The sequence below is a fragment of the Myotis yumanensis genome, unplaced genomic scaffold (assembly GCF_028538775.1).
Source record: "Myotis yumanensis isolate MYYU_CA2020_CCGP unplaced genomic scaffold, mMyoYum1.0.hap1 SCAF_14, whole genome shotgun sequence".
Taxonomy (NCBI): Eukaryota; Metazoa; Chordata; class Mammalia; order Chiroptera; family Vespertilionidae; genus Myotis; species Myotis yumanensis.
This window is the reverse complement of record NW_027223765.1, coordinates 14,350,886-14,366,877: the sequence shown is the minus strand read 5'-3', so window position 1 is coordinate 14,366,877 and position 15,992 is coordinate 14,350,886. Positions and strand designations below refer to the sequence as shown.

The 15,992-nt window shown below is 37.8% G+C and overlaps 1 protein-coding gene across 12 annotated transcripts in view; it reads left to right on the top strand.

The window, feature by feature from the left end:
* The window catches only part of RBMS3 (RNA binding motif single stranded interacting protein 3), a 1,176,852-nt gene that overhangs the window by 1,021,431 nt on the left and 139,429 nt on the right, over positions 1-15,992 (top strand). For all 12 annotated transcript variants that reach the window (XM_070433276.1, XM_070433282.1, XM_070433277.1 and 9 more), the window contains one exon: positions 11,847-11,953. In XM_070433276.1, coding sequence (XP_070289377.1) covers positions 11,847-11,953 — 107 coding nt within the window. The remainder of the gene's footprint in view (positions 1-11,846; positions 11,954-15,992) is intronic.

Genomic DNA, 15,992 nt, shown 5'->3' with positions numbered 1-15,992 from the left:
TGAATTCCCCTCTCCCCCAGCCATTCCCACCCTGGGCAAGCCCCCACCGCCCCAGTATCTGTGTCCATTGGTTATGCTAATACCTGACTTTTTTTTTTATTAAGAGATTCATCCTTACCTTTTCCTCATCACTTGTTTTTACCTACAGCAGTTAACGTGAGAACCACATGAAATCAGAGTTAGACCTGGGATTAGGACTTGGAATTCTGTTTTGTTTTGTTTTGTTGTTTTTCTTTTTCAAATACACTTGCCAGTTATAGTTAAGTATAAAAATTATGGGACTCTTATGCTCTCTTAAAAGAGGAAAATAGTTGTGCCCTCACTATTTAATCCTTTAAAATTTAATTAATAGAAGGAATCTTAAGAAATTATTCTGTCTATCTGCCTGAATTTATTTAGTAATTTGATCAACAGATAATGAAATGTGCATTAACCCTCAGCCACTTGGAGAGGCCACGGGGGCGGATGCTAGACAAAAGTGGACAGGACCCAGCTCCTGACTTCAGTCAAATCAAATTCTCTTAATAGCAGAGAAAAACATGGAAATGCATTGTGGAAATTTAATAAGATTTAGCTGGTCCCCTACTGATGGACATTTATAAATTATGGTGCATGATAACTAGGCTACCACGCTGAGCAGCATTTCAAAAGGATGATATATGGTAATAGGGAAAATTCTTCATGTAGAATTAAGGTAAACAAAGAACAAAGCCCACCTATGAAGCAATAGTGCCCCCTTGGAATTAATTTTAAAAAAATAAAGAATTAGATAAATGGACTATTAGATATATATTTATGCATTTTCCTGGAAGGAATTATAAGAAAAGGGAGGAGAGAAGTTGAAAAGAGCTCTTATACTTTTTGTTTTTAATTTTTATATAGTTTGAATTTACTAACTTTACTAGTATATGTGTTCTTCTTTTGTTTATGTATTTGCTTACTTATTTGTTTATTTTAATATCAGAGGGATAGCTGCACTATAAGATTATAGCTGTATTTTTTTCTTCTTTGTACCTTTTTCTGGAAAAATGTGTTGTATTACATACAGTATGTAATAATCTATAAACATTGCACACGGGATGCAAGGAGTTTAACAGAGGCCAGTACACTGATGAATTGCAGAAGACGGAGGAATGAGGCAAGACCAGGCAGTGGTCCATCTTGGTCAATAAATGAGATTCTTTTATTTTTTTAAATATATGTTATTGATTTTTTACAGAGAGGATGGGAGAGGAATAGAGAGTTAGAAACATCGATGAGAGAGAAACATCGATCAGCTGCCTCCTGCACACCTCCTACTGGGGATGTGCCCACAACCAAGGTACATGCCCTTGACCAGAATCGAACCTGGGACCTTTCAGTCCGCAGGCCGACGATCTATCCACTGAGCCAAACCAGTTAGGGCAAGATTCTTTTATTTTTAAAGACTCTTTATCTCAGGAGTCTTTTCCTTGATGTTTTTGTCTCCCAATCATACAACATTCCTCAATCTGTGATTGGGTACGTAAGTCAGTCGGTTGGAGGGTAAGTTAGTTAATGCTTCTTGGGACTACTGGTACTTTCCACTTTCTTGGTATCAAACCATGTCTTCATTCAGCACAGATAGTGTTTCAGTCATATGCCCCATAAAATCAGCCAAACTTAACCTTTAACCTTTGCGTTCCTTCTACTAGAAAACATTAGTTTTCTCTGTTAATGTTATTCCCCTGATGTGCTTTGGTTTTTCTTTAAAAATAATCTTTTCCTACATGAAGAAGGATGATCAGAGAATTGTTAAATAAAAAATGGCATTTTACTACTTAAAACAGAGAGGTGAGTTTGAGGTAATTACATAGACCATAACATTATTTATCAAGCAGTGGCTTTCTCTGCCATGTGTCTAAGCAAACTGCTGTTCTCTGCTTTTAACATCGCTGTGGGGCGCTTTTTATTTGAAACTAAATATAAGCATTAGTCCATTACTGTGGGGTAATATTAGGAATGCACATGCAAATTACACCTTCTTTGAAGTATGTCCTTAACTTTTTATTTATTTCTACTTTTTGAGTTGACATTGTTGTGCTTGTTTTGGCCTAAATGATAGGGGTAAACATGTGTTTGACACTTGTAAATATAACCCATGAAATGAGTCTGTCCTGTTAAAATGAACTCTTATTAGAGTGGCAATGGTAGCAGATCTCATCTGTTGTTTAGTTTGAGTTCTAATTTTAATCTGTGGGCAGAGAACCACTGTAATCAGATCTTAATGTACATATATTAAATCTTTTTCTTCCATCCCCGAATTATGAAGTTAATCACAAGAACTATGTAAAACACATTTCCTTTTACCTCCAGTGATAAGGAAGGTAAAATGTAAGCAGTTAGAGGGGAAAATATAGAGAACAGAGTTGTGGGTGTTAGTTTCCCACCAGCTACCCCAATATAGCTGGGAATTCACTTATTGACAAAATCAAGGGTTTGAATTAAATAAATTAGAGGATCATATGACAGAGGCTATATACATCTTCTAGACTGGAAGTTTATTACAACTAAGGACTACTCAGATAACTACACCTGCTTATTACAGTACAAGACACAGTTAACTGGTAAAGAGGGTGCTAGAAGTTGAAAGGGAATATAACCAAGTAGCTCATTCTACCAAATATCACAATTCTGTGTCATAACCTTCATGGAGTGTTTTCCAGGGAAACTGTAGTTTAAATGTGGAACTTGCTAGCTCTATATCTAGAGAGATATATAAGATAGAGGATAGACAAATAAATACCACACTCACACACATACCTATATACATAAGAAGTCTATCATGTATAGAGCATATGTGGGAGAGAATACAACAAATCATTTGCAGACAAATCAGGGACTTGACAAAACTGAATATTATAGAAACAAGTATTTTGGAATAAGTGTAAAAAAAGTAAGAACATGGTTCTAACATAGAATTAGCAAGAAATACTCTTATATCTTTCATTTTTACCCCAAATCAGTACAGGCTACTTCTGTCCGCACGGGGAAGGAAATGAGTAATACAGGTCAGGTAGGTATCAGACAGCAGGAAGGTTAGGACTTCTTCAAATTACAGCATGAGCTGAAAGGAATTCACATTCCTTGTGAGGCTGCTAGCTTCTAACTTCAGGTCTCGGTGGCACAGGTGTTCTAAAAGTATTTCCGCTAAATCCTATCATTGTGTCGCCTCATTCACTCATAGTTTCATTCAGCAAACCTGTGATGAAAGCCTGTTCTTCAGCCAGACTATGTAATACTTGGTATCAGTCCTTTGTGTGCTCGACTATGACCCGGCAGTTGGTGCTGGGGGAGCCAGGCATGGAAATTGTGAAGTTTCAAAACTCCTTGTGGTATTGGACATGGTTTCTAAATGAAAGGATATTGTAGGACTACAGGGCCAGAAGTTGATATCCATCCTGCGCTTCTGAAATACCTATGCATATCTCTACGCTAGCGTCCATCGCCATCTATTAGTGCCTTTTACTTGTCTTTCTGCCCCTCGAGACTGTGACCACTTAGGTGCAAAGTCCAGGGTGGGGCAGCATATATTGTATATGGAAAAGATTAGAGTTTTGTTTTTTTTTTAATGAATGAATATGCTAAAATATTTGAGTTTGATTAATGTTCTTCAATATATGTCATGTTTAATCATTAATATGAACATCTTTTTAATATGCAATTTACCCAGAAACGCACGGAGGTAGTTTGTAGATATTTAAAATGTGGGTTTTTTTTTTCTTTCTTTCTCTCTTTCTCTCTCTCTCTCTCTTTCTCTCTCTCTCTCTCTCTTTCGTGCACACCCTCTACTGGGAATCGAACCTGCAACCCAGCCTGGGTTTTTGTTTTTTTTTAATCTGAGGAATTTTTACTTCAGCAATTCTACTCATAAGTATCCTAAAAACATACTTGCTTATGAATACATATACATACACATACAAGGGTGTTTACTGCAGCTTTGTTTTCATAACAGTAAGACATTTAAAATAAACTGGTACATTTATACTTGACTAAAAAGTAGCCATTATAATATATATGAATTAGGTCTATATATACTGACAAGAAAGATCTCCAAGACATACTGTTAAGTAAAAAAAAAAAAAAAAAAAAAAACAAACACAGAAAATTGGTTCACATGCACATAAAAAGGCAGTCCCTAGATGGAAAATGTATCACATTTTAAATTATAATTCTTAATTTTCTTTTAATTTCTTTACCTCATCCCTCTATTTTTACTCTGAGGTTTTATAAGCCCACCTCCAATAAACTGCTTCTGTTGTCATTAGTTATCTTCACCACCCATCCCCTCCCACTCTACCTTTATTCTTTATTTTTTCTGAAATAAGATTTATAATCTATCTGAGGTGAGGAATTTTAAAATTTAATATTTAAACCACCAGACCTGTAACTTACGATAATAAAGAGATATGCAGTAACACCATCACCACAATCATAAATAGTAGGAGAATTTTTTAATTGAATGATAAAAATAAAAGTTCAATTTCTCTAAAGAGCAGTAGAAATTCTGCTATTGATATGTATTAGTTCAAATCAATGTCAATATCAACTTGTAGAATATGATGTTAGAGAACATTCTTAGTGGTTCATAAAACTGAATACATGTTAAGTTTCAATAGACAATCAAAATTTAAAAATTTACATTAATTTTGCTGAGTAAAATATTTGCTGTTATTTTGTTTGTTTTCTTAAAACAGCAAGTCCTAGAAATCATTAGGCTATATCTTACCAATTTATACATTGGATGTTTCACATTTAATACAAAGTTTAGAAGAGTAGAAGAACTCCACTAAGCAAGCAAACGGTAATTACTCCTTCATAATTACCGTGCAACTTTATTGCTATGCATTGTTATAATTATATTTTAAATACTCCCCACTTACATGATAGACCATAATGTCTGCTAGCACATTGCAATCTGTGGCTTTTAACTGCGACACACTTCCACAAAGGCGTCTTTCTCATTTAGTCTCTATTTTAACTACTGTTAAAAGAGACTAACCAAAATTAATTGGCAACAATACCATAAGGAAATCGTAGACAATATGATATTTCTGTGCTGCTGAAATCATCTCATTACTCAGAGGATGCCTGTTTGATATCCAAGAAGTATTCCTTCTTCTGTTAGGGAGGCAGTCATAATCAAATCCCTATTTCTCAAACTTCAGTGTTCTCACCTGTCACCTGGGGATGTGGCTCTAATGCAGATTTTGATTCAGTAGATCTGGGAAGGGCCCAAGACTCTGCATTCTAACAGGCTCCCGGTGATGTTGATACAGTGCTGCTGGTCATTGGACTACCCTTTGAGTAGCATCACTTTAGAGCAGTGGTTCTCAACCTTCCTGATGCCGCGACCCTCTAATACAGTTCCTCATGTTGTGGTAACCCCCAACCATAAAATTATTTTCGTTGCTACTTCATAACTGTAATTTTGCTACTGTTATGAATCGTAATGTAAATATCTGATATGCAGGATGTATTTTCATTGTTACACATTGAACATAATTAAAGCATAGTGATTAATCACAAAAACAATATGTAATTATATATGTGTTTTCCGATGGTCTTAGGTGACCCCTGTGAAAGGGTCGTTCGACCCCCAAAGGGGTCTCAACCCACAGGTTGAGAACCGCTGCTTTAGAGTATTATGTATACCTATGTGTAGCATGCTATTAACAATACCCACACACATGCATGTATAAACTACACCCTGACCATCATTACTTTTCACCCTCAACCCTGGAAATTAATTGCTACTGTCAAAGAACTTAACACAAAAACAGCATTCAACCTGGGAAAGTCTGCCAAGTAAGCACTAGGCAGTTTCACTCTGAAGTCAAGTCAATGAAGGCTTCCCTGAGTACGTGACATTGAGCTACATTCTGAAGGTTGATCCGTAATTTAGTTTGCAGATGAAGGGTTTGTGTGTGGGGATGGTGGAGTAGGGTTGGGTAGGTGGATGGTGGAAGCTAGTGGGGAGGGAAGCTAGAAAAGGAAATTCCAGGCAGGAGGAAAGGCATTTAGAGGTGAGACAACTCTAAACCACTCTGACTGGAGGAGAATGATGAAAGATAAGATTAAGAGGACAAATTCATATCTTCTAATCAAGGAGTTTGAATTTTATCTTGCAATATATTTAGGAGTCACCTAATCACTAGGAGAGTATAAGTATTTTAATTCACCTAATTTACTAATGTTATCTCTTCCACTCTCAATAACATATACCTCTTCTCCTACCCCTCCCACCCCAAACTAAAAATCAAAATTACATTCCTGGAATTCAAGAATAATATTATGGATAGATCCATCTTTTTATATATATTATTGATTTTTTTTACACAGAGGAGGGGAGAGGGATAGAGAGTTAGAAACATCAATGAGAGAGAAACATCGATCAGCTGCCTCTTGCACGCCCCCTACTGGAGATGTGCCCGCAACCAAGGTACATGCCCTTGACCTGAATCGAACCTGGGACCCTTGAGTCTGCAGGCCAACGCTCTATCCGCTGAGCCAAACTGGTTAGGGCGATCCATCTTTTTTTAATGACACACTTAAAAATTTGTTTCTGGGTTTTATTCATTTAGTAACTCACTGTGGTCCTATCTTTCCCCATATCATAATCATCTTCAAATAAGTAAAGTAACAGCAGTTGTTTCAATTTAGCAACATTGGGAAATATAAATAAGTAATTATCAAAATCCATAGCTTATTAAAGAGTCTTCAAATATCAGATGGCTAAGATTTGAGGCTTCTAAGACACTGTAAAAGACAATTCACAAAGACATCTCAGTTGAAAGTTAAGAAAGTCTCACTCCATGACTTTTTAAGTTTCTCTTAGCAATAAGAAATAATTTTTTGAAAAGGGAATTGTGGAGCTGGGTGAAAAAGGTGAAAGGATTAAGAAATACAAATTGGTAATTAGAAAACAGTCACAGGGATCTAAAGTCCAGCATAGGGAATAGAGTCAATAATATTGTAATAACTGTGTCTGGTGTCAGAAGGCACTAGAATGACATAAATGTCTAATCACTGTGTTTAAACTAATATAATATTGAATGTCAATTGTAACAGAAAAACAATTTAATTGAAAAAAATAATGGAAAACTTCAAGATAGGTTTCAAATCCAGAGTCTCATAGTCTATCTATATTTGATCCTTAGCAAATTAGAATATTGTCATTTGGTAATTTTGTGGCAAGGATGCTTCTGCAAAATTTTGTGATGCCAGTGTGTAGAAGAAATCCAAAAGTTAACAGTTTATTCAGTGCCTTTTGTTTTCCTGCGAACACTGCCCCCCTAATTCTAGAGCTTCCAAGGTTGCACCAAAAAAGGCTTTTAAATATGTATGTATGTGTGTGCACATGTGTGTACATATGTACACATATGTGCATACATACACAGATATATCAATTCTCTTTATATAAATGTATGCCTTATATATTTGTTACATATTTAATAACATACATTTAATACATATAAATACATATAAACTAAAGATTTGGGAAAACTCTGGCTTTTTAGATCTGTACATATGCCGGGAGCCGGTCCATCCCTGCTGCTTGACACAGTTGCTGCAGGGAAGGAACATCTGCACAGCATGTTTCAAGGGACCTGGCGAATATGGCATACTGTTCTTAATATGTTTTCTCCCCTTCTTGGCGCTATGTGTTTTGGCCAAGGTCACCTCTCCGAGAAAGGTTGTTTCCCCAGGTAGGAATTTTCACCTGAAGTTAGGGAGGGAGTGAAACTCCTTAACTAAGTGCCAGGCGGGTAGTTAATCACTTTAACTAAGAACAATCATGCTTAAGCTATATAATCTTTACTCCCTGGAATGGAGATAAGAAATACCCTAACCTTTGGAATAGAAACTGACAGGATTAAAATCAACTGGTATAAATACAGATGTAACGACAACAGAGACAGAACCTGGACACAGAACTTGGAGAGACAGAACCTAGAGACAGGACTTGGCTGGAGATCCTACACAGAACCTAGACACAGAACTTAGCGAGAGAACTTGGCTGAAAAACCTATACACAGAACCTAGCCAGAGAACCTGGCTGAAGAACCTAGAGACAGAAACTAGAGACAGAACCTGGATAGAACATGGCAAGAGAACCTGACTAGAACCTGGCGACAGAACCTGAGTGGAGATCCGGGCTAGAACCTGGCTGGAGAACCTAGTGAGAGAACATGGACACAGAACCTGGCACCAGAACTTGGTTGGAGATCCTAGCCAGAACTTGGTTGGAGATCCTGACCAGAACTTGGCTGGAGATCTTAACCAGAACCTGGCTAAAGAACCTGGCGACAGAATCTGGCGGGAGAACCTTGCTATGCTGATCAACTGAACGCTGACCCCGTGCCATTCCTTCTTCGCCGACTCCGTCCACACCTTTGGGGACCCCTGGACCTGCTGGGGTTGGACCCCAGCATACATATAGGTATACTAGAGGCCCAATGCACGAATTCGTGCACCGGTGGGGTCCTTCGGCCTGGCCTGCGGGGATAGGGCAGAAACTGGCTCTCCAACATCCCCCAAGGGGTCCCAGATTGCGAGAGGGCGGTCCTCAGGTGATGCACCCTGTAATCAGGCTCCCTCCTCTCCAGGTGTATCACCCGAGAACCGCAGCAGGGCTGGGATGAGCAGGAGCGGTGCGTTGCCTGGCCTAGGCTCAGGCTCCTCCCCAGCACACTACTACATCCCTCAGGGTATGTTGGACTGCTGGTTTTGGCCCAAAGGATCCAAGATTGCGAAAGGGCGCAGGCCAGGCTGAGGGACCCCACCAGTGCACAAATCCGTATACCAGGCCTCTAGTGTATAGATAATTGTTTTTTGGAGGACAAACTAAAGGTAGAGATGATCTCTTTCAACAAAGAAAAATTTCCTAGAACTTGGTTCTAGCACAGTTATTATCAAACATTTTAATATGGAATTGGGGGGAAAGAAAACTCAATGAAACCCATTAATGAAACCCATTGCTCTGTGGGTGGCCTGGTACTTTTTCTAGTAGTAAAATACAGCTTTGATGGATTCAAACATCAATAGATCTTTTGCCATTGAGTCACACAAAAATAATAATAATAATAATTTAAAAAGGAAAAAGAAAAAGGAACATTTATTAGGCAACTGCATTTAAACACACATACTAGTAAGAGCAACATGACCTGCCTCATGTGGGGGTTGAGGGGCGGATAATAATGGAAGCCAGACTTTGGTGCTGACTCAGGGCAGGGATCTGGCTGCAGTGGGCAGATGGTCCAGTGACAAGCTTAGTCAGCAAGAACCATTTGGGAAACACAGATCCTCTCCATGAGCAAATCTTTTTGTCATTCCTGGAGAACAGTCACATTCTGTGGCCAAACCACCATGGAGTTAGAATGGAACTGGGCTGATGAAAATTAAGCCCAGTTGATTAAACACTCTGAACTCTGACTCTGACAAGTGATCAGCTTTCACAGCTGAAAACTGGCAGTGGCTAACAGAGATGCTAAGAGATGATGATAGTTACAGCCAACATGGATTTAGTGTTTGTTTTATGTACTGTGCATTGTTTTAAGCCCTTTTCCATGCATTCATTTAATTCTCACAACAGCTCTTTGAGGTAAATAACAATATCATCCCCATTTTATACATGAGGAAAATGAGTCACAGAAATGTTTTTTGTTTGTTTGTTTGTTTGTTTGTTTGTTTTAATAATGCCCATTGTCTTTTAACTAGTAAGTCAGGAAACTAGGCCTCAAACCCAGGAAGCAGACAAGAAACATGAACAAGTCTATATAGAAACATGAACAACCAGAAGAGAAGCCATTGTCATAGTCTATAAGAATCTGTTTTAGGAGACACAAATTCCAATGAGTCTTGCTTCAGACAGTAGAAAGTATGACTCATGAAAGTCATTATCCAAAGAAGCATAAAGGGTAGAATCTTCAATTCTATATCAGCAGGAGATTTAAGGTTTTTAGAGATTTGGAGTTCTAGAAATTTGTGTTACTGCCAGTGAAAAACTCACATGTTAGCATGACCATACCATTTGAATGGATGGATGAATGTGAGGAATTTATATGTACTTTTGAAATCTCATAGGAAATTTTTTTATGCATAGAGTTTGAGGTCCGGTGATTGCATTTACCCTTTTGGGTTTCATCTGGAGAAAGAGTTTAGATAAATTCCATAATAATATTTTGCTTCAGCTAGATTAGTAAATGCAAGCAACGTAACTGGGAGTGAAAATGGGGAGGAATGGCTTTTGGCATCATCTATTAAGATAATAATGCTACATATCAATTTCTAAATCTTAGTGCATGAAACAATAAAGATTTATTAAAGATTTCTGGGATGGCCTTGACTGAACTTACCTGGGCTTATACATTTTTCTGTGGTCAACTGCGCATTATCTATGTACCCCTGCTGATCTTAGACAGGCTCACTCAAATGTCTGAGTGGGTGTTTGCCATTGGATGATCTCGTTTGGCCTTGGCTGGAATGGTAGGGATGACTCATCTCTATTTGTAGCTCATCTTCCAGCAGGTCTGGCTGGGCATATTCAGGTAGCTATGCAGAGAAACAAGCTATGCAAAGCAAGCCCCAAAGCTTAAAAATATTTTGTATCATTTGCTAATATCTCATTGGTCAAAACAACTTATCTGAGGTCAGACCAAGAGTCAGGTTGAGACAACTCAACAATACTAAATGGCAAAAGAAAAGGATATTGGGAGGAGTAAAGAATTAGAACCATTAGTACAATTAATTTTTAGTAGAACACATTTTTTCCCCCAGAGTATGGGGCGAGGAGGAAAGGGTTCATTTTGGTTTTGAGACTGTAAACTTGCAAATTGATATTTGGTTTGTGCTCAGACAAATAAACTAACAAAAAACCCTCCCAGGCATGTTAGTGCATTGATCAGGTTTGTTAGGCCAATATGGCTTTTTAAAAATTCATTCATTTTAAAACATGTTTGTAGTAATAACAAGCAGCAATTTTCACAGTCAAGTAAGGATGGGGAGGTGGCGCCAATTCACAAAGAATAATTTTTTGCCCTGTTACGTTTTCCAAAGATTATCATTTTGCAGAGTAATTGCAGAAGAGGGGTTCGTCAGATGTTAGTTTGGGTCACCTTTTCTTAGGAACTAAGTGTACATAGTCACCGAGGACCATATTTCTCCCCCCGCCCCTGCCCCCCATCATCCATGGTTCGTTTGTTAGGGCCATATCCTTTGGCTATATTTTATCATGTGGGTTCACTTAATATTCAAATCGTTAGTCCCCCTGGGATTCTGACTAGATTTTACTGGGAGATTGGAGTGAAAGGGGTTGGACGAACAATCAATTTCCAGTCTTTATGAAATTGTAGGGGATAATGAGAAAAAAATAGCTAATTTGGTTGCAATTAGCAAAATAGCCCCCTTTGTAGAAAGAAGCTCCTAAGTACCTGTTTCCAAAATAGAATTTGACAGTTTCTACAGTGAAAACAGAGTTAATTTGAGGGAGAAATATTTATCCAAACACGAATACTGGTTATGAATGTTTCTAACATAACTGGAAGGGGTCGACGCTGGCCTCTTTACTTCTAAGGCAAGTTCACATTCTGCTTCAGCTGATTATTTTTTCAACAATATTTGTCATATGCTTTTATGGTCTGCCAGTACTTTTTTGAAGCCCAGTTAGATCAGCAGCCAACAGAGCTGAGACTAAAAGGGGGCCAAACATCTCTCCAGAAGCAAGACTACTTCAAAAGATATGCGTTACAAAGCCCTACTGTGACTCAAATAATCACTTATTTTTAAGGGGGACTTGCTAATGTAGGATTGGTTTCTTATCTTCCCAGCCCCTAGTGAGCCTTTACTGTGCAAATTCGCTGATGGAGGACAAAAGAAGAGACAGAATCAAAGCAAATACACCCAGAATGGAAGGCCTTGGCCCAGGGAAGGAGAGGTGAGTCCCATCTGGCTTGTGCTCAGAAACTTGGCAGCAGACATCCCTCAGAAGAGGGACAACTCAGACGTTTGGGATCTTGAGGAAATCAAGTCCCATGGAAAAGCAAATGGCTTCTCAGGGGGCAAATGAGCAGGCCTATGTTAATGTGGTCAGGATAAAATTTCTTGAGAAAGAGATAGGACTGCAACATTGACCTCAGTTCTGCACTACAGTAAGTCTTCTGTCTTTAACTAAACTTGAACCCCATAGGCACTCACAGAAAGACTTATTCACAAGAAGTGATGTGTAATTGTATAACAGCTAAAAAATGAGGCTATGATTACTTAAGAAAATATTGGTGAAATCAACAGTGAGACTTGAGTGTGTTTTGAAACAAGCAAACAAACATTGAGATTGAGGTGTTCTACTTGCACACGTGTGTGTATTTATGCATATGCCCAGATGTTCATAAATGTGTGGATATGTGTTATGTATGTTTATGTATCAATATAATATATAACATTTTCTGTTGGTCAAGGAGAAAGAAAAGTCGATACGCACAGGGTTTTGTTTTTCACAACAAGGAGGAAAGCATGTAACTATTAATTATCCATTTACTCTCGTAACACAAAATGGTAGAAAAGCAAGCCTATGGATCCAATTCCACTTGGAATGATTTCTTTTGGTTATTTTTTTCTTGTAAGAAAACAAAGAAAAGGTGTCTGGGCTTCTAAGAGGTCTTTTTATTCTTTGTGAAAGGAATGAAGTTGTTTGAATGACTTGAATAAATGCCATTTTGTACCAAGGCCATAATTTCAACAGAAGAGCTTTATTTAGCATTTCTATTCAAAGCACCTACTTCACCCATTTATCATTTAAGAGGCATCCTATTTGATGTAGCATTTTACACTCTTAGCACTGAGAGGACATTTGTAAGGAAAGAAAAGGGGGGCGGGGTATTTTTCTCAGCCAATCCTTTAGCCATTTTTCAGTTACTAAGGCTCAGTTTTGAGTATTTTCATGCAGGTCTCAAAACCCCTCTTAAAGAGTATACTTATATCCAAGTACTGTATAATCTATAACTCATTACCTGAAGACATGAAAAAGAGAATCACCATGGAGTGCCTAAAGCTATTTTTAAAAAAGCAAGAGTCCCAATAGTCTCAATTTTAGAAAAGCTGAATGACCCATGTGTTTTTAGCGTGCAGTTTCATGGCCAGTGGGTAGCACCACTGCCCCCAAAAGACAGCTGATTTCTGATAGCGCTCATTCTCACGTTGGTCCCCTACCAAACATCCAGAGTCTAGAAAGATTCACTTGATCTTTTAAAATTTGGCTGGGTCAAATGCCTGCTGAGTAGAAAGATTTCTGGGTCCAAACTGTAACCCAAAAGCCTCACGGCTGAATTAGGTACCTTGGCACTAATGACTAAAAGTTCCATTCTTGTCTTCTCAAGAAGCTATAATATTACATTTGCAGTGCAGAATTGGGATGCCAATTGCAGCCACACGCCTCGCCTGAGTCTACATTTCATAGAAACCAAACCAATAAACATAAAAGAAATACAGAACTGGAGCTGCCACCCCGGTACTATGTACCGAATCTGGGCTTCCGGTTTAGAGTATGATACAAAAGAGCGTGTGTGCTCTTGGCCTGGAAACATTGTGGTGTTCAGTTTAGGACCCAGAGCCCCTTATAATTCAAATGTAGGTTTTAAAAGTATATTCCTAATCTCTGTTTTCAAAAGTTACTTTTTCCTATTGAATTATGAAAATCAAGGGACCTTAATAAATCTGTGACCAATACAAATATATTCCAAGGCTGTAGACACATTCAGAGGAAAGAAATCAGAAAAAGAAATGGCATGCGCTAAAAATGTGCCTATCAAATATATTGATTTTGAGGTGAGCATGTTAATTTTTACAATTCTATTGTGGTCTTAGAAGTTGACACACCAAGAATGTTGGATAACTTTGTGTGTCCATCACAACATATTTTGTACCTGCTAGAGTAAAGTGTATTAGGATGATTGATAAAGTATGGCATAATATACATTAATCCCAGATAAGCAGTATTTAATTTTATATACCAGTAAATTCTAATTACTGTATTTCATTGTTTTCAAGGCACACATTTTTGTTGTTGTTTTTCCACATTTTAACACTTCTGAAATTGGTTTCCCTCATATCATCAGTGTCATCATTACAAGATAAATTGTGTTTGCTCCTGTTAGTCACCTGGGTGTATTACCTACATTCTCTGTTTAAGGTCTGTGACCACACTGATTGCATGAACTGAAGCTTTAATCAAAGCAAGAGCAGAGGGTCAGATTCTTAGGGGAAATTATTTTTGTCCCCTTCCTTTATCCAGTGCTAAGATTGAGACCTGCAACTCCCCTGAAGTTCGTTTCTGATGGGTGGTGGTGTTTTTCATTTACCTGGTAGCCCTTTGACATCCCAGCTTCCTAAGGAGGCCGTTTTGGATGTTTGTTTTGCTTGTTTATTTGTTTTGTTATACAGTTGACCTTGAGCAACAGGCATTTGAACTTCACAAGTTCACTTATACGTGTGTGTTTTTTATAATATGTTTTTATTGATTCTTAGAAAGAGAAAGGAATAGGAATAGAGAGATCGATGAAAGAGAAACATCGTTGATCAGCTGCCTCCCGCATGCCTCCTACTGGGGATTGAGCCTGCAACCTGGGCATGTACTCTGAACAGGGAATCGAACCAGTGACCTCTTTGTTCATTGGTCAATGCTCAACCACTGAGCCACACCAACCTGGCTGCACATATTTTTTTCAATAAGTATCAAGTTGGCCCTTCATATCCCCTGGTTTCCCATCCACAGTTTCAAACAACTGCAGATGAGAAGCAGTTATCAATCTGCAGTTGGGAATCCGCAGATGCTGAGGGCCAACTATATGCATCGTTCTACCCCATTTTATATCAGGGACTTGAGCTTCTGTGTATTTTGGGGTCTGGTTTGGGGAGGATCTGAACCAATCCCCCATAGATACTTAGTTAAATTTGGGGGTATTAAAAGTTACATGTGAATTTTCAACTGCATGGCGTTGGCATTCAATCTCTGTGTTGTTCCAGGGTAAACTATACAATAATGGTAGACCTTTCAATCATCATTACTTTAGATACAGTGAAGGATCATTTAAATTCTGTGGCTTTAGAATTTGAGATAATAGCACAAATTGAGGCTGTTTACTTTCCTCCTTTTGAAAATCAGGTAAAAACATTAGTGTGAAAAGCAACTCTGATGAAATGCTGAAAATACAAAACCATTGGATTGCAAGCATCTTAGGAGTACCTTAAACATGACAATTTATAGGCTAATTAAAATTTTAATTTGTTATATAAATATATTTTCTTCTGGGTGGCGTTTTGATAATAGTTCCTTTAGCATAGTTTAGTGAAATGCATTTTTTACCCCCAAAAATCCAATATTGAAAACTTTATACACATAACTTAGTGAGGTTTTGAAATATAAACATATGCTGGTACATATTTTTGCATAAGGAAAACAAAGGGATATTTTAAAGTTATTATTAGCTTTCAAGTGACAAATGAAACTCTGAGCAGAATGATTAGAGGTTGGAGCTATTTGGCCTCTCTTTCCTGGTGCTCCACAGATCTGATGGTTTTATTTTTTAACGCAGCAGTTCTCAAATTCTTGGTCTTAAGTAATTTTTTATACTCTTAAAAATTATTATTTATTACTTTATTTAAAAATAATAAACCCGTCTCGTTATCAAAAATAGTATATTTTGTTGAAAGTACTATATTTTTCAAAGCAGACACAATTATTTTTTAGAATAATGACACCACTTTACATTTTTGCAAATCATTTAATGTCTGACTTCGTAAAAGATAACCAGATTTGCATATCTGCTTCAGCATATATGTTACAATATTCTGTTTGGTATAAGCATATGAAGTCTAGCTTATGTAGACTGTCCTTGAGAAAGGCAGGAACTATGGATGTCTTCCAAGGATCTCAAGAACCCTGGGGTGTCATGAGACCACCTTTTGAGAACCATTGTCCT